The sequence below is a fragment of the Oryctolagus cuniculus genome, chromosome 14 (assembly GCF_964237555.1).
Source record: "Oryctolagus cuniculus chromosome 14, mOryCun1.1, whole genome shotgun sequence".
Taxonomy (NCBI): Eukaryota; Metazoa; Chordata; class Mammalia; order Lagomorpha; family Leporidae; genus Oryctolagus; species Oryctolagus cuniculus.
In genome coordinates this window covers 96898883-96926072 of record NC_091445.1, presented here as the reverse complement: position 1 = coordinate 96926072, position 27190 = coordinate 96898883, and the positions used below count along the sequence as shown (strand labels likewise).

Sequence of the window (27190 nt, the reverse complement as noted above, 5' to 3'; positions counted from 1 at the left end):
ACGCTCTAGCCTGCACAGGATGCAGCAGCCACGGCAACCCGGCCGCCCGCTGGGCAGAGGCGTGCTCCTGCGGGGGGGGCGGGAACAGGGCTGCCCCTCCCGCTCGATCGGTGAAGCAAAGAAGAGCCCACCCTCCCCCCCCATCCGGGAATCAAAGTGCTGGCGGCCCCGGAAGCCGGGCTGGGCGGACGGAGCAGCTGGCTGTGGGGCTGGAGTCCAGGCCCCAGCTGTCCAGCAGCCGGGGTGACCCCCGCCCTGTCCTCGCGGAGCCCGGCGCGTGCCGACCACGAGTCCCCCTGCTCTGGCCCTGCTGCCTGGAGCAGGCAGTGTCCGTGGCGGTGAGAGGAGGGGTCGCAACGCACGGGGCTGCTCCGAGGGGGGCGGGGCAGGGTGGGGGTGGAGGGGACGCGGGTGCCCGCAGCAGGATGGGCCACAGGGAAGCCACTCCCAGCCCCTCCTCCCGGGGACTTCTGGTCGGGCCCAGCGTCCAGGAGGACATCGGGACTCCCTGACGGTTTCTGGGGCGGCTCCTGAGCGGTGTGCTTGTCCGAGCGCCCCACCCTGTCCGGATCCAACAGGCAGCGGCGGAGCCGGGGACTCGGGGGTGGGGGTCCCCCGCTGCGCCCCAACACGAGCCCCAGGACGTGTTTAAAGCAATCTTGGAGCAACCAACGGCCACACACGTCTGCCTTCTGCACGCGCCCGCCGCCGTCTCCAGGCCGTCTCGGCCTCTCCCACGCGGGCCCCGGCGGCCTGGCTTGTCTGCTGCCGCCCAGTGAACACGGCGCGAAGAAAACACGCCCTCCAGTACCAAGTCTCCCCGTTTTATTGAACCCCCGGCCGCGGTGGGGGCGGCCCTCGGGAGGCGCAAGCATCCGCTCCGAGTCCGGCCGTCGGGGACGCGGCGACGCCGGCCCCGTCATCGGCCGAGCGCGCGGAGCCTCTCGGCTCGCTGGCCTCCGTCACTGGCCGCCCCGGCCCCCCGCGGGAACCCCGACTCCGCGTCCTGGGCCCGAGCAGCCGCCGCATCCGCAGCGCGCCCGCGGCCCCGGGCCTCCCGCGCTAGTCCGGCTGCCCGCGCGGCGGCCTCCGCCTGCGGCCCGCGCCGTCCACGCCGAAGTCCGCGCAGAAGCCGTTGGCCGGCGTCCGCTCGCGCCGCAGGAACTCCTCCGCGAAGCCCGGGCGCGCCTGCGCGAACCTGCGGAAGTCGTCTGCGGACACAGGGCGGCCGCGTGGGTGCGGGGCCCGGGCGCCCCCCAGCTGCTCCCGCAAACGCAGAGGGCACGCGGCCCGCAAGCTCGCGCGGCAGCGGCGGGGCTCGAGCAGGGCCGCGCGCGGGGCCCCACTCACCGAACGTGATCCTCCCGTTGTCGTCCGCGTCGATGGCTCGGAACAGCTCGGTCACGCTGAGCTCCGCCACGCCCAGCGCGGTCTTGAGGATGCGGGACAGGGCGTCCTCGTCGATGCTGCCGTCCTCCTGGGCGCCGTACACCTGCAAGGCCAGGCGGCTCAGGCGGGGCCTGCCCCGGCTTCCCGCACACGCGGCTGGGCCGGGGCCTGCGCCCCCCACCCCCCATCCCGGCCTCTGGCACCCGTCGGGCGGAGAACGAGCCCGGACCCGAGGGCCTGGACGGGCCTGGACGGGCCTGGACTCCAGGGCAGCCGCGAAGGCCGCAGCGGCGCGCGCCCCCTGGTGGCCGCAGGGAGGACCGCGGGGCAGCCAGCACCTGCTCGGCTTTTGGCGACTTTGCCCAACACGAGGGGGACAGGCAGGTGCATCAGACATGGCCCCCAGCCTGACTGCTTCCCACACAGCCTGCGAGGTGGTGTCTGGGGCAGGGCCAGCGGCCGAGGGCGGCCCTGCTGCGGTGTCCCCGCCCTCCCCAGGCAGTCGCACCTGGCCAGCGGGAGGACGGGCTCTGTGCCGCTGTTTGTGCAAGCAGCAGCCAAGCCCCGGGGGGCGCCTGCCAGATCCCAGATCCCAGGCGGTGACTGTGGAGCTGGGCGGGGCCGGGCCAGGGCGGGGGGCAGGGTCCCTGGGCCCGCTGGGCAGCGATCGGGCTCTGCCGGTGGGGGCAGGGCAGCGAGAGAGGTGGCTTCTGGACTTGGCGTCAGGGTCTCGAGACACTGGCCCCCCGAGTGGCACCGGTTCTGCAGCGCGGGCGGCCCTGGGGTCGCTGTGAAGAGGGCGGCGACCCCAGAGGGTGGCACACACGTGTGTGTCCTGCGTGTCGGACATGCTGCAGCAGGGGCAGCTAAGTGGCCCTGCCCAGGCTCAGCCGAAGCTCTATCTTTCCTGCGAGCGTGGTCAGAGCTGGAGCACGGGGCGCGTCTTCCAGCCCACGGACCAGCAGCCGCCGGGCAGGTGACACGGGGCCGCGGTCCCCACAGATCAAGCACGTGGGGCTGCACTTGCCTTGAACGCCAGCTGGATGGTGTCCAGGGTCCGGGACGGCCTGCAGACCACCGACAGGGCGACCACGAACTCCCGCAGGTCCACCTCACCGGCCCCGTCCTGCGGGGGACACACGCGCTCAGCAGCGGCTCAGCCCTCCCGCGAGGAAGCCCTTGGTGCCCACCCAGCCGCCTGGAACCACTGGCGCCCGGCACGTAGGGGCACCCACGGCCCTGCTGTCACTCACTGGAAGGCGGGACTTGGGCAAAGGGGCTCAGCACGTGGCCTGCGTGCGGCCATGCCAGCACCTGGGTGGGACCAGGCCGCAGAGATTTCCGGTGAGGATGGCACCGTCCCAGACCCCAGGGGGCCAACTGCACACAGAGCCGGGACGTGGGGACGGCAGAACCCGAGTGAAAAGCCCCAGAGCCCAGGCATGCTGGCCGCCAGGGATGATGGGGAGTCAAGCTTCCTCGTCGCTGGGGAGCCGGGGGGGGGCAGGTCCCCCATCCACGGTTCCAAACGTCCCCACTGGGAAGCCGGGGGTCTCAGGGGCCCACCTCATCAAACAGCGCAAACAGGTCCTCCAGGACAGGCGACACGGCCACCTCCAGGCACTCGGCGAACTGCGCCAGGCTGACCTTGCCACGCAGCCGCGTCTCGGCGCGCTCCCAGTACTTGTCCAGATCTCGCTCGAGTCTCTCTGGCTTCAGCCTGGACCAACGAGACCACAGCGTGCTCAGGTCACAGCCTCGGGGCGGTCCTGCGGGCGGGGGCGCGGGCGGGCTCCGTCCCCCGGAGGGCCCTCAGCGCCCAGCTCCGGGCACCGTGTGCACTGAGGTTGGTATTTTGAAACAACAAACAAGCGAGGGGCAGTAGGGCCACCGTTCCCCGCCCCGCGGCTGGCTTCCTTCCGCGCGAGAACATGGCGCTCACCCCAGGCCCCGCACGAGCCTGGCAAACTCCAGGAGGCAGGTGTCCGCGGGCAGCCGGAGCTGCCCCTCCGCCAGGGCCAGCTGACAGTCCTCGAACGTGTAGTCGGTCACCGAGACGCCCAGGGCCCTGCAAGACACAGGCGTCCATGCTTGCTCACTCGGCTGGAGCCCCCCGTGCCCCTGGGGTGATGTCAGTCACCGAGATGCCCAGGGCCCTGCAAGACACAGGCGTCCGTGCTCGCTCACTTGGCCGGACCCCCGGTGCCCCTGGGGTGACAGAGGCCCCCACCTGTCAGTCACCGAGATACCCAGGGCCCTGCAAGACACAGGGGCGCCCACCTGGCTGCCCACCCAGAGCACACGCGGGCGCACCTACTGCTGCCCAGCAATGGGAACCTGGAGGAAGAGGGGTGACGTGGGGGCCCCAACCCCCAGCTGCTCCAACCAGGGCCCCGAGTCCCGATGAGCAGGCCTTTCGGAGCCCCCGGAACATCACTCTCCGCGTGCAGAGCCCCAGGGGGCACCATGAACCACAGAAGAGCGAGGTCAGGGTCACACTCAGCCCCAAGCTCTCGGGCCTGGCCTGCGTGAAAGCCAGGTTTGCTTGTGCAGGAACTCTAGCGAGCAGAACTCCCAGGAATCCCTGCGGCCGAGTCACTGGGACACAGCTCACAGCTGGAGGAAGGCACGGGACAGCTTGGTGACGGCCCCAGGAACCAGCCAGGCCCGTGTTTTGGGGGGAGGCGGGGCTCCCTGGCTGGCCTCAGCCTTCCTTCCTGTGCCCAGGGCTGGGACACGCCCCTCCCAGGATGCCGACGGGAACTTGGCGGCTGCACTCAGCACAGGGAACACACAGGCTGGCAGGGAGGGGGCGCGGATCCCACTAGTAAGAGAAGACCCTCCCTGGCTGCACCAGCCGGGCACAGGCCAGGGCCCCGGGGTCTGGATCCTGCCAGGGGCTCACACACAGCGCCTGGGGGCGTGTGTGGCAGGAGCTGGGGAGGGACTTGGCTGTCTGACTTAGCACAGCTGTGCCACTGGCGCACCCTGCTACCCCGACCTCAAAATCTGTAAACAGGTGGCTTTAAAGCCTCCAGCAGGCCCACTGGCGACCTCTGGTGGACTTTTGTGAAATCTCGTCCGCCTGGCAGCCTGGACGTGGAGAGTGAGCATGATGAAAACCTGCCAGAAGGGCGAACTCAGACTTGCAGCTGCACTGGAGGGCATCCCCCGTCTGCTCTGTGTGCCGGGAAGAGGCCAGGCGGGCAGGCGGTGCCGTCGGCCAAGCCTGAGTCATGGGGTCACCGGAGCAGGTTCCGCCAGGGCCGGCACTGGGGCGCGCACGCTGCCCCGGCGTCGCTGGGGAGGGGCTGGTGGGAGCAGGAGCCCCCAGCGCTGCAGGCCACACAGACGGGGGCTGCAGCAGTACCACCAGAGCCGGCCCCGGGTTCCGGCCCGTGCACCAGAGCCAGTGAGAAGGGTTAGGAGCCCTGGTGACCGCGTGGGCCGAGGACCACCAGACCCCAAATCCCGTCCAGCCCGGTGCTGTGCCAGACCCTCGCAGCCCTGGTGTCGGCGGCTGTGGCGGGACTGGAGCCTGTGAAACCCACACCGTCCTCGGGGGACCCGAGCACTGCCTGTTGGCGGCGCCCGCACAGCTCGTTCACCGTGGCCTCGGCAGCACCGCGGCGGGGGACGCCGGCCCCGCACGGGGAGGACGCGCTCACTCACTCGGCCATGACGCGCCGCACGTTGCTGGCGAACAGGGCGGGGTCTCTCTTCTCCTCCTCGGAAGGGCTGTACACGGGGAGGAACTGAGGACACGGAGAAGTCACGTCACTCCAAGGGCGTCACGCACACCGGCCCCCCAGCTGGCAAACAGCTCTGTCAGGGCTCTGTCGTGAGAACCACGCTCAACACTGTCACACGTGCACACTCAACGCACACACACACGCACTCACACCCAACCACGCACACCCACACCACACAATGCACACATGCACCCACAATGATGCCGATGCCGTATGCACACGTGTACTACATATAAGTGCACACTCAACCCAGAATGCGTGTGATGCACACACGTGCACGTGCAGACACGAGGCACACGGCCATCGCTAGCTCCCGCTCCTGCAGGGCCGTTTAGGAACACAGGAAGATCCCGAAGTCCCGTCAGCTCTCCCGCATCACCCCACTCTGTCACGCACGGCCGCATCTGCCAAAGGACATGCGCGCGGGGGCCCTCACGTGGACGTCAGCGTCTCGCGTGCGTCTCAGGGGAATTCTGCAAAGCCCTCGGCTTCCTCTTCAGCTCTCAGTTAGGAACCAGGGCTGGCAGAGCCACTGAGGACCAGGCAGGCCCTGCACGGAGCACACGCACGTCCCGGCTCTGTGCTCCAGGGCCGGGCGACAGCCCCCGCGCCCGCCACGAGGAGCCCACAGGCCATGCCGGGAAGCAGGGGGCAGCCCTGGCACCAACCGCGAGTGGCCATCTTCCACGGAATCGGGTGCCCGATGAAAGCCTGCTTGTGCTAGCATCGCTCTGCAGTGCCTGCTGGGAGAATTCTCCCACCGACCGCACAGCTGCTCAGACTGGCCTGTAACTCTCAGCGGCGGGCACAGCGCCCGGTTTTAAGAGAAAACTTCCTGTGCACTCGGCTGCACACTTGCAGCTGCTCAGTTTGGCCAGGAGGGTGGAGTCAGGGCCTGGAGACCCGCGAGCCAGGGCCGACGGCAGGAGGGCGGGTCACGCCACTCGGCCAAGGGCTCCCGTCTGTGACTCACGGAGCAGGACGCGGCCAGCGGAATTCGTGTCAGGTAACAGTACGGCCAAAACCCCCGGCGGGCCCCGAGTACGTGCCCCGTTCTCGTGCCCTTACGCTACACCAGCGGCAGCAGAACGATGTTCTCGGCTTCCCGTGCATTCAAGACCCCATCTGAATGGCTGAAAGGTCACACAGAGGGGCCGGCGCTGTGGCGCAGCGGTTAACGCCCTGGTCTGAAGCGCTGGCATCCCATGTGGGCGCAGGTTCAAGTCCTGGCTGCTCTGCTTCCAATCCAGCTCTCTGCTGTGGCCTGGGGAAGCAGTGGGAGATGGTCCAAGTCCTTGGGCCCTGCACCCGCGTGGGAGACCCGGAAGAAGCTCCTGGCTTCAGATTGGTGCAGCTCCGGCCGTTGTGGCCATCTGGGGAGTGAACCAGTGGATGGAAGACCTCTCTCTCTAATTCTGTCTTTCAAATAAATAAAGTAAATCTTTAAAAAAATATCACACAAGACACAAAGTCATAGAATGCAGAAGCCTCTGCTGAGGAACGCTGAGGAGTGGAAACACAGGAGAGAGACGGGACACAGAGCCTCAGCGAGACACCACGCACCCTGTCCCTACAGCGCTCGCTCGGCACAGCTCTGCTACACCGCGTCCACACGGCGCTCGGCGTGACCACACCGCGTCCACACGGCGCTCGGCGTGACCACAACCCTGCGTCCACACGGCGCTCGGCGTGACCACAACACTGCGTCCACATGGCTCTCACTGCAACAACACCGCATCCACACGGCGCTCAGTGTCACAACACCGCATCCACACAGTGCTCGGCGTGACCACAACACCACGTCCACACGGCGCTCGGTGTCACAACACAGCATCCACACGCTCTCACTGTGACACAACACCGCGTCTACACGGCTCTCACTGTGACAACACTGCGTGCACACGGCTCTCACCGTGACAACACTGCGCGCACACGGCTCTCACCGTGACAACACTGCGCACACACGGCTCTCACCCTGACAACACCGCGTCCACACAGCTCTCACCGTGACAACACCATGTCCACACAGCTCTCACTGTGACACAACACTGCGTGCACACGGCTCTCACCATGACAACACTGTGTCCACATGGCTCTCACTGTGACAACACCACATCCACACGGCTCTCACCGTGACAACACCGCGTCCACACAGCTCTCACCGTGACAACACCGCGTCCACACAGCTCTCACTGTGACACAACACTGCGTGCACACGGCTCTCAGTGTGACAACACCGCGTGCACACGGCTCTCACCGTGACAACACTGTGTCCACATGGCTCTCACTGTGACAACACCGCGTCCACACAGCTCTCACCGTGGCAACACCGTGTCCACACGCTCTCACTGTGACACAACACCGCGTGCACACGCTCTGTGTGACTACGACACTGCATGGACACAGGTCTCACAAGCAGCCGTCTGCAAACATCTCAGGGTAACACGGCACCTATAGTCCCCGTCCTCAACACGGCACTTGCATGACTGCACGTGTGCTGTGTGCCGCCATGACAGCAGGCAACACGGGACGTAATCCATACAACACGCATCCATACAAACCTCGATTTCCACTTGATTGTGAAACTGGCACAGGGTGAGCCACAGGATTTTCAACCTGCAGACGACACATCGAACAGCCTGACATTGGTCACGAGCAGGAGCCTCGCTTCCTCCCGGCTTCCCGCTGCCGCGGCCCCACCCCGCACCGGCGTCACTGCAGGTGCGAGTGCGCGGCTGCTGCCTTCTCCCCCGTCCCCTTCCACAGCGGCCGCCCCAGCTCGGGACCTGCCCTGTCATGGCTGCACCCAGGGATTCTCAGGCCCTCGGTGCAGTCTCCCCGGGCCCGGCTTCTGGATTCCTGACCTCAGCAGAGGCTACTCCGTTTGCAGGAGTTCATCTGGAGACCCCAACCCCAGCCTCGCCGGGCTCACGTGTATCCCTCCCTGCCAGCCTGTCCCCGCTCTGCACTGTCGGCCCCAGCCAGGCCACAGGTGCCCCCAGCCTTGTCCCAGTCTCTGGGAAGCACCCCGCCTGCCCCCCACCCCCAGCGACCTTGGCAAGCGGGAGGCTGCCTGGCGACCACACCCACTTCCAGCGTCTCCGAGAGCGGCAGCAGGGCCACCCTCCCCAGCACGGTCTGTGCCGCGTGCCTGTCACTGGGGCTGCCTGGGACCCGGTTCCACACGGGGACCACCAGGCACCGAAGGGAACTGCTGAGCTGACACAAGGCAGGAGGGGGAGGTGTCCACAGGGGCCCCGGGGCCCGCGGGGGCCGGCAGCCCTCACAGGTGTCTCACAGTGGACCCAGGGCCCCGCGGGGGCCGTCAGCCCTCACAGAGGTCCACAGGGGCCCCGGGGCCCCGCGGGGGCCGTCAGCCCTCACAGGTGTCTCACAGTGGACCCAGGGCCCCGCGGGGGCCGTCAGCCCTCACAGAGGTCCACAGGGGCCCCGGGGCCCCGCGGGGGCCGTCAGCCCTCACAGGTGTCCCACAGTGGATCCAGGACTCTGCGGGGGCCATCAGCCCTCACAGGTGTCCACAGGGGCCCCGGGGCCCCGCGGGGGCCGTCAGCCCTCACAGGTGTCCACAGGGGACCCGGGGCCCCACGGGGGCCGTCAGCCCTCACAGGTGTCCACAGGGGCCCTGGGGCCCCGCGGGGGCCATCAGCCCTCACAGGTGTCCCACAGTGGATCCAGGACTCTGCGGGGGCCATCAGCCCTCACGGGTGTCCCACAAGGGACCCGGGGCCCCGCGGGGGCCATCAGCCCTCACAGGTGTCTCACAGTGGACCCAGGGCCCCGCGGGGGCCATCAGCCCTCACGGGTGTCCCACAGGGGACCTAGGACCCCACGGGGGCCGTCAGCCCTCACAGGAGTCCACAGGGGACCTAGGACCCCGCAGGTGCCATCAGCCCTCACAGGTGTTCACAGGGGACCCAGGGCCCCACGGGGGCTGTCAGCCCTCACAGGTGTCCACAGGGGACCCGGGGCCCCACAGGGGCCATCAGCCCTCACAGGAGTCCACAGGGGACCTAGGACCCCACGGGGGCCATCAGCCCTCACAGGTGTTCACAGGGGACCTAGGACCCTGCAGGGGCCATCAGCCCTCACGGGTGTCCCACAGGGGACCTAGGACCCCACGGGGGCTGTCAGCCCTCACAGGTGTTCACAGGGGACCCGGGACCCCACAGGGGCCATCAGCCCTCACAGGAGTCCACAGGGGACCTAGGACCCCACGGGGGCCATCAGCCCTCACAGGTGTTCACAGGGGACCTAGGACCCTGCAGGGGCCATCAGCCCTCACGGGTGTCCCACAGGGGACCTAGGACCCCACGGGGGCCGTCAGCCCTCACAAAGGACTGAACCTAGCTGCTGTGAAATGCAGCGAGTCCGCCCCCAGCAGCCACTGGGGCGGCAGCACAGAGACACCGCGGTGTCCGACTTACGCTCCAGGTCCCTGCCACGTCCACGTGATGGTGTCCTGCAGACAAGAAAGGAACAGAAGCGACAGTGACCGCAGTCGGCATGCTCGTCCTGCCCTCCCCTGCCGCTGCATAGGTGCTGGGTCTCTGTTTCCCCCAGGTTGTCCCCCGCCTCGTGTCCCCAGAGCCCCAGAGGACCCAGGCTGACACCCCAAGGACTCTCATCTGTCGCCTCAGAGCCCTGAGGTCACAACTCCACGTCTGCCCAGGACCCAGCCCACGCCTCCTCCTCCTGCCTCCCGGCTCACGTGGCCCCAGACACCAATGTGTACGACACGTGCGAACCACTGTGTCTGCCCGACACCTGTCCCCCCAATGTCCACATCCCTGCTCCCACCACAGACGTGCTCCGCTCGGGCCCCTGCCGTGTACCGGGACACGCGACATGGCATGCTCCCGCAACACGCGACATGGCATGCTCCCGCGACACACACACCTACCAGTTTGTTTGGATACCGCAAGACCACGGGCTGGACGGGCACTCCGGGGATAAAGGCACCTGCAGGGAGACAGAGCCGCTGTCCGCCTGGGGCAGCAGGTCCTCGCCTGCGCCCCTCACGCAGGCCCTGGGTACGGTGAGGTCTTCCGCCCGCCCCCACGCCTGCACCACCGTGAACGCCCGGGGAAGTGCGGCACCACTGCCCCGGCACAGCACTGGGAGACACGGCGCAGGGCTTCCCGGCCGAGGCACTTCTGAATGGCCTGCACACCCCGCACAGCAGCTGTGGCGCCTGCACTGGGGCCCCTGTCACCCACAGGCTGTCACCCAGCTGGGCCAGGTCTGCTCTGCCTGGCCCTGGACAGTCCAGGATGGACCAGACAGGCCGCAGTGAGTAAGGGCCACCTGGACCTGCCCCTGTGAGCAGCCACGTGCTGGGCTCCCGAGGAGCTGGGGAGAGGCCCTGGCGATGGCAGAGCTGCAGCGAGGGACCAGGGGCCGCCCCGCTCCCATGCGAATGGGGCCGCTGCCCGCCAGGCCCACTGCGCTGCCCAGCCTGGCCACACACACTGGCCCTGCATGGCCGCCGGCAAGCAGCCACACGTTTTACGGAGTTCCACTTCTATTTTAAGTTCTATTTTAAGTTCTGGCTTAAAATAAACCCAGAAAATACCCATATTAGGAGCACCCAGATTTTACAACGTGATGGACACCGGGAGGACGCCCCTGCCCGGCTGAGGGGCAGCGTGCATCGCCTGGGGTCAGTGCCGGGTCTGGTTTTGGGTCTCCGAGGGCGGTCTCCCGGCCACCTCTGGGGCCTGCGGGGTTGGTGAGAGTCCTGCCCAGAGGCTCCTGGGAGAACAAAGCCCGTGCCTGGGGGCTGCCAGGATCTTCTGTCCCTGCGGTCACTCCTCCACGGTGGCCCAAGGCCAGGAGCCAGGGTCAGGGCTGCGTTTCTGAGCTGACCGTCCCCCTGCAGCCCAGCATCCAGACTCCCAGTGCCGGGGCCTGCCAGGCTGGGGCCCCACCTCGCACACAGGAACCTGCACACAGAGCTGGGCCAGCGTCTCCATGAGCCAGATGGAGGCTGGTCCCACGCCCGCGAGGCAGGGCATGGGCAGGGGCAGGGGCAAGCCGGCAGCCGGTCCAGCCTCCTCGGTGCGTGGCGCCGCTGAGAGGATTCCTCCCCTGGCGGCCGGGGAGCCCGGGGGGGCGCTGGCTGCCTTGGCTTAACCACCCGTCTGCACCACACGCCCCCGTCAAAACCCAGGGTCTTCCGTCCGTTTCCAGTTTGGAACGAAGGCGAGACGCGTGCGTTTGCACAGGCCGCTCACATCCGAGTGAGGCGGGGAGAGGAGTCGCCAGGCCCCCAGCCCAGGCCGGCATCAGGCTCGCCGTGAGACGCCATCTCAGTAGGAAGCGTGTCCCTGCCGAGCCTGACACCGGCACAGGCGGCAGCTCCCCGGGCTTCGGTGCCTCTGGCCGACAGACACCGCGGGCCCTGGGAAGGCCCCGGAGGCCTCCACGTCCGACTGTGTGGGAATCCCACTCGTGATGCCCGCGTGAGTGACTGCCCATGGTCTGAACGCCGTCAGCACCGGGCACCCACGGTGGGTCTGACGTGGACAGTGGGGTGGCCTGGGGAGAACGAGGACGGGGCCCAGGCCTGGGGCGGGGGGGGCCTTCCACACCCAGGAGCCCTTGCGGCCAGGCCAGGGCAGCTCGGCTGAGCAGAGCCCCTCCCCCCCCCCCCACTCTCCCCATGGCCCTGCGCTGGGGGAGCAGAGCCCCGCGCCACCCTGGGGATCGGGACACGGCCCGTGCACAGTGTCCAGCTCCCGCCGGGGCACCCAGGGTACTGGTGCCTCCCATGGTCCCTGCTGCTGCGGCCTCTCCCAGGCCTGGATGCAACAGGCAGGTGTGGGTGACCGGCGACGGCGACAGTGACCTGTGCAGCCCAGAGCCAGGGGACCAAGCCAGGCTCAACCCACCCTACGGGCAGCAGGGGCCGCTGCACTTCCTGGGTCCTGGGGCAGAGCCTCGGAGCCTGGCACCACCCCTGGGAGCCGCGGGACCTCCGGGGTAGATTCTCCTGAGGGCTGCAGACCCCAAGCCGACTCTGCCCAGAAAGCCCTGCAGGGCCCCCTCCCCTGCCCCCACTGCCACGACCCACCCAGGGGATTCCAAGGGCACAGGCTTGGCCCAGACAGTCCCAGGCGACTGTCGTGGGGGTCTGCGTCGAGGGACACAGCAGTGGTGTGGGGCTCTGGGGGACCACCCAGAAGGCAGCGCTCCGAGGGGGGGGCCAGACCCCTCATGTTCAGACTATGCGAGTCTCTTCCCAGGGCGCCAAGGCCCCCCACTCACAACAGACAGGCAGCCACGCCCCTCCCTAACAGGGCTCCGTCTACGTCAATGTCTTCCCGAGGAGCCACCTACCGGGTTTGAAGGTGATTAGGCAGCTCCTGTTCGTACAAGTTCCTTCCGGGAAAATCATTATCTAGAAGGGGAGGAGTCAGCATTGAAACCACAGGTGGTCCCCGCCCAGCTCCAACCCCACAGCCGCCTCCTGGCCCGCGCCCGCTCGGCCACCCCTGCCCACCGGGTTCATCAAAGCCCGAGAATCAGTGCCCAGTGCGCCCTCGCCAGCCACTGCGCCTTGGGCGCCAGCAACGAGCGAGACGCGCCACCAGCTCTACCAGCTCAGGCGCCCGCACACAGGTAGCAAACAGAGGAGGGGCCGGCGCCATGGTGCAGCGGATAAAGCATCCCACGTGGGCGCCGGTTCAAGTCCCGGCTGCTCCACTTCCCATCCAGCTCTCTGCTATGGCCTGGGGAAGCAGTGGAAGATGGCCCAAGTCCTGGGCCTCTGCACCCACGGGGGAGACCTGTGTGGAGCTCCTGGCTCCTGGCTCGGCCTGGCCGTTGAGGCCTCCTGAGGAGTAAGCAAGTGGACGCAAGATCTCCCTCTCTCCCCGCCTCTTCCCCTGCCTCTGCAACTCTTTCAATTAAAAAGACAAGAAAAACACGGAGGAGAGCAGAGGTGGACGCGGGGAGGGGATCTCTGAGGAGTGGGGGCCCCGGAACCACACTGGGACGGTGAGACGCAAATCACAGCTCGGCCTCCCTCGCACACGGCAATCGCGGCTGAAAACCCGACGCGGCTGAGCCGGCAGGGCCCCAGCTGGGCACGCCCTGGCGGAGGGGCAGTGGCCTGTGCCACCCACTGCGGCCTCCCGGGCAGCCAGCACCCAGCGAGCCCTGCAGACCCCCAGCTTCTCGACGTCAGCTCAGCTGAGAGAGTCGACTCTCTCTCTGCCTCTCTGCAACTTTCAAACAAATAAATCAATCTTAGAAAAAAAGTAGGCCAAACCCAGCACGGATGACGTGGCCAGCACTGTGGGCTGGGACGGTGCACCCCGCTCGGGGGCAGAGCCGCCTCCGAGGGGATGACGCGAGACCCCGGAGCGCCAAGCCGACACTCAGCACGTCCCTGGTTCGCACGCTCAGCAAAAACAAAGCAAAATGCAGCAAAACCTGGCACCCAGGGGCGTCCTGGCCGCTCTGCTAGAGTTCACGTGGCTGGGAACGAGGCGCCGTACCTGTGGCCACGCCCCCTTTGACTGCGCCCGCCTCCGGATCTCCTCCACGGTCTTCCTGCGGGAATCCTGGTCTGACCGGGACACAAACACTGGTCGGATGTACCTGATCAGGGCTACAAGAGAGGCAGGCAGTATGGGAGGCTGGCTCCGGGCTGCACCGGTGGGCCAGCTGCGTGTCTGCTCCGGGCTGCGGCTCAGGCCCGAGGCCCCCTGGGCTGCACCGGTGGGCCAGCTGCGTGTCTGCTCCGGGCTGCGGCTCGGGGCCCGAGGACCCCTGGGCTGCACTGGTGGGCTAGCTGCGTGTCTGCGTCTGGCGGTGATATGATCAGGAAAACCCCCAGCCCCCAGTGAAGCCCTGCAGGAAGTGAGTGTGTACAGGCCAGGGCAGGGGGCAGGGCACAGCCTGGCCCTGCGGGCAGCAGGAAGTCCTCGGCCACCCCTGCAGAGGGTGCGAATGTCCCCGGTCACGTGGCTGGGGCCCCACAGCCCGTGTGGGCCAGACTGCGCCACAGCCCAAATGCTGGCTCTGAGGACGGACCCCCTTTGCTTGCCGATGCCAGAGCAGAGGTGAGGCTGTCTGGAGGAGGGGCATCCTGACGCCAAGAGGAACGCCGGGACCGCCAGCCACAGCAGTGGCCGGGAGGTGGCGGGGGAGGGGCCGGAGGCTGCTGACCGGCACCGTGTGAGCCTGGACACAGGTGGGCAGATGGATTCCCACAGTGCTTTGTGTGGGCAGCCCCAGGACCCTGCACAGCCTCGACCCCCGCGGAGGACAAACGTGGGAGACTTTGATAAAAGTGTCCTTGGGGAGAGCCGGCAACAGCCGCCCTCCCAGGCCCCGCCTGGGCCGCCCCGGCTCCCAGCATTCCCGCCACTCATGGGGGTGTTTCACGTCTACTCCTCCCTGGAGCCTTCTAAGGAGGGAGAGCGCACTGGCAGGAGACCCTCCCCAGCCTCCCAGCCGCACACTGGAGCGGAGCCTTCTGTACCCTCAGACTCGTGGGGCCCAGGCTCCCCACTTCCTGCGCCCCAGTGTCTGTGACCCCCACTCCAGGAGATCCCTGCTCATGGAGGGGGCGGAGCTGGGGGTGCCCCTGGGGGGTGATGCGGGAGGGGTCACTCACTGGAGGGGGTCACTCACTGGAGGGGGGGGTCACTCACTCCAAGGGGAGCCGTCACTCATTCCAGGGGGAGGAGTCAGCGGGGGGGAGCTCTCACTGCAGTGGGGGTGGGGCAGAGGGTCACTTACTTCCCCAAATCGGGATGTCCCTGCTCTCAGCCTTCATCACAATGGACGACATCGTCATGGTGACGGGGATGGCGTCGAAGTAGGAGGAGTGGGGCGCCAGTGTGAGGACAGCCGCCTCGGTGGGCAGCGCCCGCCGCCCCTTCACGGCCACCCAGTGGAAGCCGCCGGCGAACCACATGGCGCGCATGATGGCCTTCAGCAGGAAGTCCACAGCCCTGCAAGACGGGCAGAGGCGCTCAGGGGCGGCGCGGGAGGCCCCGGAATCGGCACCAGCGAGCACCGAGCCTCCTCCACGTCGCACTCAGCTCAGGCTGCGGCTGCTCAGGGAACCGGGCTCTGTGACGGCCACCTGCGCCACGGAGACGACACGTGGCTTCCCAGCACGCATGGGCACGTCGCACGCCTTCAGCCTCAGTGACAAGTTTGCCACCACGCTGTCATTTAATGGACACGGACCCTCAACGTCCTACACACGTGTGAGACCAGGGCGGGCAGCGCTGGCTCCGGATCCTGCGGGACAAGCCCAGGAAGCAGAGACCGGCTTCCCGCTTCTCTCGGTGGACGGCGAGAACTCGGCACACGGCACAGAGCTGCGGGGACTGGGAGGCGCCGACTGAAGCCCACGGTTCTCGGAGAATCCCACTCCCAGGCAGCCTGCGCGGGGACGGCGGCCTCGGGCGCTCTGGAGAGGGGGCCCACAGCCGCTCATGCCGCGGCAAAGGCGGCAGCGACCGGCCCGGCCACCCCATCCGCAGGAAGCGAACTGGACACGATGTGCACGCAGGACACCCAGGCTCAGGGCAGGGACGGGGTGGTGGGGGTCGCCGGGCAGCCTCAGGGCTCGGAGCTGGAGGGGGCAGGAGAGGCCGAACCAGGAGGCCACGGCTAGGACCATGTCCAGGAGGAGGAAGTGGAGCCAATCTGAGGATGGCACCCAGGTGTGCAGCGGGGGAGGGACAGAGCCTGAGGCAGGCACTGCCTGGGGGAGGGGCAGTGGCCTGGGTGTGTCTGCGCTCCTGTGAGGGTCCCATGGAGAAGAGAAGGGGTCAGCCCAGGCAAAGCAGAGCAGACGGAGACCAGAGTGTGGCCAAAGCCAGGCCACTGAGCGCTGGGCTTCTGACCAAACCAGCGGCCACGGCCTCGACCACACAGGCACGCCTGGGGCTACGCTGGCCCTGCTATTCCGCCTGGTGACCCACCAACACCACACAGGAACCACGGGACACAGCTTGCTCTTCAAGAATGCACACCCAGAAAGCCAAGAACCAAGAGCCGGTGGCGACCCCACACGGTCCCGGCAGAGCCAGCAGGAGGGCTTCCCACACTGTGCCTGGGAGGCGACCCCTTCCCAGAGGTGACCGGGCGTGGCCAAGGGCATGGCAGGCCCCAGGGGGCGTCAGGCGGGAAGGACACACAGGAGTGGGCCGGCAGTCACAATACCACAATAAACTTGTTTACAGAGGAGGGCAGGGTGCGCCCAGGCCACGCAGGGCGTCACAGCCTTGGCTTTACGAGCAGAGTGACCTTTAAGTCACCTAAATCCTCGCCAGCATACCTGGCACACCTCAGCACTCCCACTAGCAACGGCTCGCGCGGCCCTGGCCGATTCAGCCCCGACAGGGGCCCGCGGGGTCCCCTCACAGTCCGGTCTGCACGGCTCGGGCTCAGCCTGGGAGGGGCACCGGGGCGCAGGTGCCGCCCACCTTGGCTGCCGGGCGCCGTCTGAGATCCCGGCCGGGTCCGCTGCTTGGCCAAGATCAGCCAGAAACAGCGGCTCTGACGTCAACCTCCCGGCCTGTGCACACGCGGCGACTTCTAATAGCAGCCCGCAGGGGCGAGGCCTGGTCACTCCTGGAAGATGAGCCCCTGGCCCACAGCCCCGTGAGGTGCAGGGGTGGGGGCCTGCATGGGTGTGAGGTCTGCGTCACGTGGTCCCAGGGCCGTCCACTCAGCTGGGGAGCCTGGGGGACCGCACTGGCCCAGCCAGCACCACGGGCGGAAGTGTCCGGTCACGGGGCCAGGTGAGGGCGGCCACGAAGTTCTGACTGCAGCCGTGGGCAGCAAGGAGCCCAGCAGGTTCTAGAGCAGAGGCGGCACGGCAGGGCGGCGCTGAGCAACACGCCCGCGGCCCACAGGGTCCTGAAGACGGAGCCTCGGAGCAGGGCCTGGCCAGCCTCAGGCCGGCAGGGTGGACAGCAGGAAGCCCAGGGGGAGGTGGACAGAGAAGGGGAAGACGGGCAGGGCCCTGAGGAATCGGCACGAAACCCCGAGAGCCACACCCGACTGCTGGCCGTGTCACCCCAGCGTGGGAGCAGCCGCCAGCAAGCGCTCACCTTGCCAGGAGCACGCACCCACCCGCGCCACAACACGCACCCGTGCAACAAACACGCACCCGCATCACAAACACGCACCCGCGCCACAACACACACCCGCGCCACAAACACACACCCGTGCCACAAACACACACCCGTGCCACAAACACACACCCGCATCACAACACGCACCCGCGCCACAACACACACCCGCATCACAAACATGCACCCACACAACACGCACCCGCACAACACGCACCCGCGCCACAACATGCACCCGCACCACAACACACAACACGTACCGCGCCACAACACACACCTGCGCCACAACACACACTGCGCCACAAACACACACCCGCATCAAACACACACCCGTGCCACAAACACACACCCGCATCACAAACACACACCTGCACCACAAACACACACCCGCGCCACAACACGCACCCGCGCCACAAGCGCTCGCCTGCCAGCATGCACTCACCTGCGCCACAAGGCCAGGGGCCGCTCGGGCTCCTTGTCAGCAGGGCCCAGGGAAGCCACAAGCGCGAAGGGCCAGGCCAGCAGCATCATGAAGGCTGCGAACAGGAGCCGGACAGGGAAGAGCGTCAGCGTCATGAGGAGCACCTGGGGAGACAGGGGTGAGCGTCACGGGGGATGGGGGGGTGAGCGTCACAGGTGGGGGGTTGAGCGTCAAGGGGGGGGTGAGCGTCACAGGGGAGGGGGGGTGAGCATCACAGGTGAGGGGGGTGAGCGTCACGGGGGATGGGGGGGTGGTGAGCGTCACGGGGGATGGGGGGTGAGCATCACAGGTGGGGGGTTGAGTGTCAAGGGGGGGGTGAGTGTCACAGGGGACCTGGGGAGGGTGAGCATCACAGGTGAGGGGGGGGTGAGCGTCACGGGGGATGGGGGGGTGAGCATCACGGGGGATGGGGGGTGAGCGTCACGGGCGATGGGGGGTGAGCGTCACAGGTGAGGGGGGGTGAGCGTCACGGGGGATGGGGGGGTGAGCGTCACAGGTGAGGGGGGGTGAGCGTCACGGGGGATGGGGGGGTGAGCGTCACGGGGGATGGGGGGTGAGCGTCACGGGGGATGGGAGGGTGAGCGTCACGGGGGATGGGGGGGTGAGCGTCACGGGGGACGGGGGGTGAGCATCACAGGTGAGGGGGGGTGAGCGTCACAGGTGAGGGGGGGTGAGCGTCACGGGGGATGGGGAGGTGAGCGTCACAGGTGAGGGGGGGTGTGAGAGTCACAGGAGACGGGGGGGGGGTGAGCGTCACGGGGACCCGGGGGGGGGTGAGCATCACAGGCGAGGGGGGGTGAGCGTCACGGGGGATGGGGGGGTGAGTGTCACAGGGGAGGGGGGGTGAGCATCACAGGTGAGGGGGGTGAGCGTCACGGGGGATGGGGGGTGTCACAGGGGAGGGGGGGTGAGCATCACAGGGGACCTGGGGGTTGTCACTGGAGATGGGGGGGTGAGTGTCACAGGGGACCTGGGGGGGTGAGCATCACAGGGGACCTGGGGGGGGTGAGTGTCACAGGGGATGGGGGCGGGTGTAAGCGTTACAGGGGATGGGGGGGGTGAGCGTCAGAGGACCTGGGGGGTGTCATAGGAGACGGGGAGGTGTCAGCCTCACAGGGGACCTGGGGAGGGGGAAGTGTCAGCGTCACAGAACACCTGGTCGCGTGGTCCTGGAATCGCCACTCAGGGATCCTGTCCATCTCCCTGCTGACCTTCAGCGTGGGATGACCCAGGAGGAGCCAGCCCAGGGACACCCGCCTCAGCCAGGCACCCTGTGGAGCGCAGCTGCCCCAGCACCACCTGCGCCCGCAGCCCCCACCTCCCTGCCTCCACCTGAAAGCCACAAGGGGATGGTCTGCAGGTTCAGGGTCACTCTGACAGCGCCCTCCTCCCGCCACAGCCCCATCCAGCCTGGGGACGGCGTCACACACGGGTGGCGGGCGGCCGGCAGCGGCCGGCACGCGCCCGTCTGTCGCTCAGCAGATGAAATCCCAGTGATGGCTCGTGTCACAGGGCGTGGCCAAGCACGGGACAAACGGCCCCGCCTCCTGAGGCTGCAGAGGGAGTGCCATCTGCCACACCCCTCACATCCCTGGAAGAGGACCAGGCCCTGCAGGCCATAGGAGGGGACACCTCGGAAGCCCTCACCCCTCAGGTGGTCACCGGCCAGCAGGGCCCTGCAGGAGGCCCCGGGCACTGCCACCCACCCTCCACCCACACCAGCGCCACCATTGTCCCCACAGCCGGTCACAGGTCACAGAGGGGGAGCCACCCTCCACACCTGGACAGTACTCTTCACACCACACCTGTGACCTTTCACCCAGTGCCAAGGCCAACCCCTGTGGCCCCCGGGCAGAGGGCATGGTGGGAAAAGGCCTGGGTGCTCACCCGCCACTGGTGCCTGGGATGAGCAAAAGTGACAGGAAATGAATGACCTCACAGCAGGTGCATCCGGGTGGCTGTGCTGGGCTGGGGGCCCCACCACCTGCAGCACTGCCTGCCTCAGACCCCGGGCACCAGGGCAGGTGTCCAGCCGAGGGCCAAGGGGTGGGCGCAAGCTCAGGCGTGAGCTCACGGGCTGCAGGACGTGGCAGTGGGGGGGGCACGGCTCTGACCCTGTGGCCCCCAAGCCCCTGCCCTCCCCGGGGCTGGCTCGGTTCTGGTCAGATCTCCCCCAGGCTCCTCAGGACCCCCTTCTGGGACCAGAGCTCTGCCCGTGAGGCCTGAGTCCCCTCTGCAGCCCACAAGAATCCACGCGCAGCCAGGATCTGCCGCGGCTGCCAGTGCCTGCTGGGGGCCGGCGTCGGGCAGGGCCTGGCTCCAGACAGGCGCCCAGGCAGGCGGGAGCAAGTGTGTGCGTGCGAGCGTGTCCAGCAGCAGGAAAACGGGAATTTCTGTGTGGGGGAACAGGAGGCAAACCAGCATCCACATATCCAAGTCCCACCTGCGCTCACCCGCCGGGGTGGGCCAGCCCTCTCCCTGGGGGCAGCTTAGGGCATCTCGTCTGCCCCGCTCCAGGGGGGCCACTGTGAGGTACCCCGGACTCGGTGCAGGGGTGGGGGGGAATCACCCACAGCAGATCCTGAAAGACCCAGGCTGACTGCAGAGCCGCCTCTCGGCTCCTTCCCGAGACGCCCGCCTGGTCTGCCACGTGTACCCTCTCCATCCTCTCTCTTCGCTGAACTCTGCTACCTCGCTCACCGCTCCCACTCGGACAAGAGGCGGAGTTCCTGGGCTGGAACTCACAGCACTCAGGAACGAGGCTTGGCCCCAAATCCCTGCTCAGAGCTGCAGGGACCCTGCCGCACCTGACCCACTTCTGTGCACCTGTAATCACAGTGCCGCGGGAGGGAGTTCCAGGACGCCGGCTCTGTGCCCAAAGGCAGCTGCAGGCAGTCCAGACAGGCAGCCCCAGCGGTGCCGCTGGGGAGGGGCCGGGGACCCCTGCAGGAATTCCACGGAGAGGCCTTGTCCTCCTCCGCTGAGCCTGTGACATCAAAAACAGTAAAAGAGGCAGGGGCTGTGGCACAGCAGGTGAGCTGCCTTGGGCCCCTGTCCGGGACCCCGCCCTGGCGACTCCACACTTCTCATCCAGCTTCTCGCTCTCCCGCAGGGGGAGCCCGAAGCCCACGGCCCAAGTCCTTCATCCCCTGACGCCCTGGGCCCCACGGGAGGCTGCAGCAAGGCAGGGCAGACCAACGTGGTCAGGGACCACAGGGTGGACGGGCGGCTGGGAGCTGCCCCCAGCGCAGCGTCCCCGGCACCCAGGGAGTCCTGGGACGCACACACAGGCCGAGGGGCTGAGGGGCTGCCTACCGCCTGCCGCAGGGACATCAGAACAAGGCACTCGGGACCCGGGGCGGGGGGGGGGGGGCTCCAAGCCGGGCACACGAGCACCCCAGGGAGAGCTGAAAACCCTGTACAGGCTGCCCTAGAGCCGCCACTCACCTGGGGGCGGGACACAGGAGCAGGCGGAGCCAGCACCAGTCTTAAGTTTATAAAGAAGCGAATTCACAAATCCACAACAGCAGCCAGGCAGGCTCTCCAGACACAGCTCTGCCTGTGCGGCGGGGCTGATGCGGGAGGTGGCACACGGCTCACACGCGGGACAGACGCCGGCTCCTGCCACACACCGCCGACGGCCGCAGATGCTGAGCCCTGGTCCCCGAGTGTAGACGCCCATCCTGAGCCCTGGTCCCTGAGTGTAGACACTGTCCTGAGCCCTGGTCCCCGAGTGTAGACGCTGTCCTGAGCCCTGGTCCCTGAGTGTGGACGCCCGCCCTGAGCCCTGGTCCCTGAGTGTAGACGCCCACCCTGAGCCCTGGTCCCCGAGTGTAGACGCCCGTCCTGAGCCCTGGTCCCCGAGTGTAGACACTGTCCTGAGCCCTGGTCCCAGGGTGTGGACGCCCGTCCTGAGCCCTGGTCCCCGAGTGTAGACGCCCGTCCTGAGCCCTGGTCCCCGAGTGTAGACGCCCATCCTGAGCCCTGGTCCCTGAGTGTAGACGCTGTCCTGAGCCCTGGTCCCCGAGTGTAGACGCCCGCCCTGAGCCCTGGTCCCCGAGTGTAGACGCTGTCCTGAGCCCTGGTCCCCGAGTGTAGACGCTGTCCTGAGCCCTGGTCCCCGAGTGTAGACGCTGTCCTGAGCCCTGGTCCCAGATTGTAGACGCTGTCCTGAGCCCTGGTCCCTGAGTGTAGACACCCGCCCTGAGCCCTGGTCCCCGAGTGTAGACGCCCGCCCTGAGCCCTGGTCCCCGAGTGTAGACACTGTCCTGAGCCCTGGTCCCAGGGTGTGGACGCCCGTCCTGAGCCCTGGTCCCCGAGTGTAGACGCCCGCCCTGAGCCCCGAGTGTAGACGCTGTCCTGAGCCCTGGTCCCAGAGTGTAGACGCTGTCCTGAGCCCTGGTCCCTGAGTGTAGACGCCCGTCCTGAGCCCTGGTCCCCGAGTGTAGAGTGTAGACGCCCGCCCTGAGCCCTGGTCCCTGAGTGTAGATGCTGTCCTGAGCCCTGGTCCCAGATTGTAGACGCTGTCCTGAGCCCTGGTCCCTGAGTGTAGACGTTGTCCTGAGCCCTGGTCCCCGAGTGTAGACGCCCGCCCTGAGCCCTGGTCCCCGAGTGTGGACGCCCGCCCTGAGCCCTGGTCCCTGAGTGTAGACGCCCGCCCTGAGCCCTGGTCCCCGAGTGTGGACACCCGCCCTGAGCCCTGGTCCCTGAGTGTAGACACCCGCCCTGAGCCCTGGTCCCCGAGTGTAGACGCCCGCCCTGAGCCCTGGTCCCCGAGTGTAGACACTGTCCTGAGCCCTGGTCCCAGGGTGTGGACGCCCGTCCTGAGCCCTGGTCCCCGAGTGTAGACGCCCGCCCTGAGCCCCGAGTGTAGACGCTGTCCTGAGCCCTGGTCCCAGAGTGTAGACGCTGTCCTGAGCCCTGGTCCCTGAGTGTAGACGCCCGTCCTGAGCCCTGGTCCCCGAGTGTAGAGTGTAGACGCCCGCCCTGAGCCCTGGTCCCTGAGTGTAGATGCTGTCCTGAGCCCTGGTCCCAGATTGTAGACGCTGTCCTGAGCCCTGGTCCCTGAGTGTAGACGTTGTCCTGAGCCCTGGTCCCAGAGTGTAGATGCTGTCCTGAGCCCTGGTCTCCAAGTGTAGACACTGTCCTGAGCCCTGGTCCCTGAGTGTAGACACTGTCCTGAGCCCTGGTCCCAGAGTGTAGACGCCCGCCCTGAGCCCTGGTCCCCGAGTGTAGACACTGTCCTGAGCCCTGGTCCCCGAGTGTAGACGCCCGCCCTGAGCCCTGGTCCCTGAGTGTAGACGCCCGCCCTGAGCCCTGGTCCCCAAGTGTAGACGCTGTCCTGAGCCCTGGTCCCTGAGTGTAGACGCCCGCCCTGAGCCCTGGTCCCAGAGTGTAGACGCCCGTCCTGAGCCCTGGTCCTCGAGTGTAGACGTCCACCCTGAGCCCTGGTCCCTGAGTGTAGATGCTGTCCTGAGCCCTGGTCCCCGAGTATAGACGCTGTCCTGAGCCCTGGTCCCTGAGTGTAGACGCCTGCAGAGGTAGCTTTAAATCAGTGCACGGCCAGTGCTGCCCACACAGAGGTCCCCGTGGGCAGTGCAAGGACATGCAGGAACTGAACCCCAAGGGCTTGGTGCTTGTCTACTGCACACCTAGTGCCACAGCACGGGCTTCTCGCAAGACGGACGGTGCTACAGTCACGCGCGTGTCTGACGGGGCGGGACAAGTCAGTGAAGACGAATTGACGTCAGTGTTTTCAGAACACATTTGCCATGACCTTGTTGAAGGCCCCCACACTTGCACACACAAGCATGCACGTACACACACTCTCCTGTTAAAGACCCAAATATGGGGCAGTCTGGGGTAGCAGTCGCGGCACTGCTGGGGACGCCCACGTCCCACCGGGAGGGGCTGGGTCCAGCTCCCGCTCCCCGCTGACGCACACCCCGGAGGCAGCGGCAATGACCAAGTGCGTGGCCCTGCCTGGAAGGAGCTCCTGGCCCCCGCTGCAGCCGGGCCAGGCCTGGGCGTTGTGGGCATTTCAGGAGTGAACCAGAGGATGGAAGCTGGCTGTCTGTCTGTCTCTACCTCCATAGCTCTCAAGTACATTCTGAAAAACTTTGGACCCCAACTTGAGGAGAGAAGACTACAAAGAGGAGGAAGTGAGTCTTCCGGCCCCGCGTCTCCCTCCAGAAGCCAGAGGAGCCGGAGCTGAGCAGCCCCCCACGCACACCCGGAGACCCAGCTCCAGCTTCCCACCCGCCTCCAGGGCTGCGGCCGACACGTGCGCCGAGGTCACTGGGGAAATCCGGCCTCCCCTGGGCCACCGTGCAGCAGCAGCAGCAGCACCGTGGCAGGCCCAGGTCGTCTGACGGTGGCTGAGGGCCGTGGGCCTCCCTGGCACCCAGGGAGGGCCGGGCCCTGCACAGCCCTTGCCGCCTCCAGCCTCCTGAGGGGCACACACCCCCCCCTGGGACCCTCCAGGGCAGCGTGACTGGCCCCCTGCCCTCAGGGTCTGCCCCCAGGCCCCTCCAGAGTGCCAGCTACGGGCCAGGCCACCCCCTCCACAGAGGCCAGGGCTGCAGGGCGCAGCAGGGGCTTCAGGTTCCAGAGGCATCCGGACCCGCGTCCCCACGTGTACGCGTGTGCGCTGGGGGCAGAGAGCGCCTGCACCTGTGGCTGGGGAGCGCTCAGGCAGGGGCCCCCTGCCCAGGGTGGGAGGTGGGGTGCTGCCTCACAGCCCAGGCAGGCACTGGGACGGGCTCTTGGAGGGACAGGTGACGTGCTCCGTGCAGGGCGGGGCACAGCCCAGCTTGGGCCAGCCGGTGTCATAATCCTCTCTCTGGATTAGACTTGGGGGGCGGGGGGGAGCACTCACAGCCTCCTTCGCTCTGAGTCCAGGCTCGGATCCAGGACCAGGCTCCCAGGTGCAGCGGAGGCACCTCCACCCTCCAGGAAGGGAATTCCCTGACTGCTCAGGACACGGGGAGAGGACCCAAGGGCCCACGGAAGTGGTCACCAGTCTATGACTCCAAGGACACACAGGAGCACATGACTCTGAGGAACCCAGGCCGAAGCCGCAGGACCCAGTCCCGCACCACGCACAAATCCGTACCCTCGCTTTAGCCAAAGCCTGCTATGGACAGATGGTCACAACACCTCTGTCCAGACCTTTCTGTGTTGCTTCCTGTCCCAGCACCGTGTAAGCTCCTAACTAAATCTGTAGCTGAATGACAGACGGGCTGGAGGGATGAGGCGGCCCCAGCGCTAATCCCACACGGGCAGCACTCCTGGAACCAACGCGGCAGGTGCGCACGGGGACTCAGGGCAGCCGGGGACTGTCCCAGGCACCCCAGGATCCACGGGGGCCGTCCCAGGCACCCCAGGACCCACGGGGACCGTCCCAGGCACCCCAGGATCCACAGGGACCGTCGGGGCCATCCCAGGCACCCCAGGATCCACGGTGACGAACCAGGCACCCCAGGATCCACGGGGGCCGTCCCAGGCACCCCAGGATCCACGGGGACCGTCCCAGGCACCCCAGGACCCACGGGGCCGTCCCAGGCACCCCAGGATCCACGGGGACCGTCCCAGGCACCCCAGGATCCATGGGGACCGTCCCAGGTACCCCAGGACCCACGGGGACCGTCCCAGGCACCCCAGGACCCACGGGACCGTCCCAGGCACCCCAGGATCCACGGGGACCGTCCCAGGCACCCCAGGACCCACGGGGCCGTCCCAGGCACCCCAGGATCCACGGGGACCGTCCCAGGCACCCCAGGATCCATGGGGACCGTCCCAGGTACCCCAGGACCCACGGGGACCGTCCCAGGCACCCCAGGACCCACGGGACCGTCCCAGGCACCCCAGGATCCACGGGGACCGTCCCAGGCACCCCAGGACCCACGGGACCGTCCCAGGCACCCCAGGATCCATGGGGACCGTCCCAGGCACCCCAGGACCCACGGGGACCGTCCCAGGCACCCCAGGACCCACGGGGACCGTCCCAGGCACCCCAGGATCCACGCTTTCTTCACAGCCTTACTGCGAAATGCTAACCCAACCGTTACACAAGGGACTGTAGCAACCTTACCTTGATGGTTACACAATGAATTGTATCAAGCTGCCTGGGCACGCCCCCTGCACACAAAGTAGCCCTCATTTCCAGGAAGGGCGAGACCACCGCCCACCTGTTCTCTGGCTAACGCCAGCCTGGGAAAGAGGGTCCTGTGGGGAAAGCTACCTGGAGTCCCCAGCCCACCCAATCTCCCAAGGGGGACCCTGCCCCAGGGCAGCTGGGAAGAGCTCACCCCCCAGCTGGGCGAACAGGCCCAGGCTGGGCGCTCCTGGCGGGGTTCTGCCCTGCTCCCATGAGGGCGGGGGGCACCCACTTCGGGGCAGAACAGGGCAGACTACAGGGACCTAGGGGGCACAACTTTTTTTCTGGAGGAGGTGAGGGTCCCCCTGGGCCGGGGTGGGAGGGGCACAGAGCCAGGTGAGAGGGGAGGAGTCCTAGGGAGTGACACAGGGGAGACCCGTGAGCCCGGCGGAGTGGAGCGGGCAACACAGGGACAGGGGGCCAGGACAGCCTCTGCTCTCAGCTTCCGTCCCGGGACAGGGGTGCCAAGGAGCATCGCGGGGCGGCGGCCGGGAACCCCGCTCCTCCAGGGGCTGCAGGAGCTGCCCCACGCGCACGAGCCGGTCCCTCGGGGAGGAGGGGGCCCACGCCCCATGCTGAGCCGGACACGCGGAGGCCGCTCGCTCAGCCCCTCCTCCTTCAGCCCGGCCCCGAGGGAGAAGTTGATTCTGGGCACGCACCAGCCCCCGGCGGCTGGAACCACGCTCTCCGCCCCGAGGGGCCTCCCGCCTCCCGCAGGCCCGCGAGGTCCCGCACAGGAGGCGCGCCGGAGACAAAGTCGCCGCCCGCCGGGCCCAGGGAGGGGACGCCCCGGGGTCCCGGCGCGCCGGGACTGCCGCGCGCGGGATGGGCGCATGGACCAGGGGCGGGGACCAGGGACGCGCGCGTCTCCGCCAAAAGGGGGTGTGGGGCTGGGTTCGGGGCCGCGGGCGGGCGGCGGGCCCCGGCGAAGCGAGGCGCGCGCCGGCCGCGGGGGAGGGACCGCGACTCCCCGCGCCCGCCCCCTGCCGCGGCTCCCCTGCGCCCGCGGGCCCCCCGCCCATCCCCCGCGCGCCCCCGGCACCCACCTGGGCCTTCCGCAGGGTGCTGAGGCGCAGCTCATGCACGAAGGGGTTCCGCCCCGGCGGCGCCAGGCGCCTCGCGTCGCCGGCCCCCGCGCTGGAGGCGGCGCCGCAGGCGGGGGCGGCCCGAGGACCGCGCGCCCGCAGCCTCATGGCCTGCGCCCGCCGCGAGAACCGCAGGGCGCAGCGGGGCCGGGGCGCGGGCGAGGATGCGCCGCGACTGGAGCGGGCCGGGCGCGCGGCGG

At 67.9% G+C, this 27190-nt stretch overlaps 1 protein-coding gene and 1 non-coding gene across 3 annotated transcripts; both read right to left on the bottom strand.

The window, feature by feature from the left end:
- Window positions 1–808: 808 nt before the first annotated feature.
- On the bottom strand, window positions 809–27190 carry LPCAT1 (lysophosphatidylcholine acyltransferase 1). 2 transcript variants are annotated; one of them, XM_070056920.1, is made up of 14 exons: window positions 26952–27190; window positions 17709–17851; window positions 14913–15127; window positions 13664–13776; window positions 12501–12561; window positions 10063–10121; window positions 9587–9621; window positions 7703–7757; window positions 5062–5144; window positions 3332–3457; window positions 2956–3109; window positions 2417–2515; window positions 1351–1492; window positions 809–1211 (listed from the first exon to the last, which is right to left on the bottom strand). In XM_070056920.1, the coding sequence occupies exons 1-14, from the start codon at window positions 27096–27098 to the stop codon at window positions 1063–1065; spliced, it is 1581 nt and encodes a 526-aa protein (XP_069913021.1). In that variant the 5' UTR covers window positions 27099–27190; the 3' UTR covers window positions 809–1062. The 2 variants fall into 2 exon arrangements, with proteins under 2 accessions (XP_069913021.1, XP_069913022.1); XM_070056921.1 differs by having other exon boundaries at window positions 17709–17802; window positions 26952–27089.
- On the bottom strand, window positions 11443–11504 carry MIR12090 (microRNA mir-12090). Its single transcript, NR_162728.1, has one exon. It is a non-coding gene; the product is annotated as a microRNA mir-12090 (primary transcript).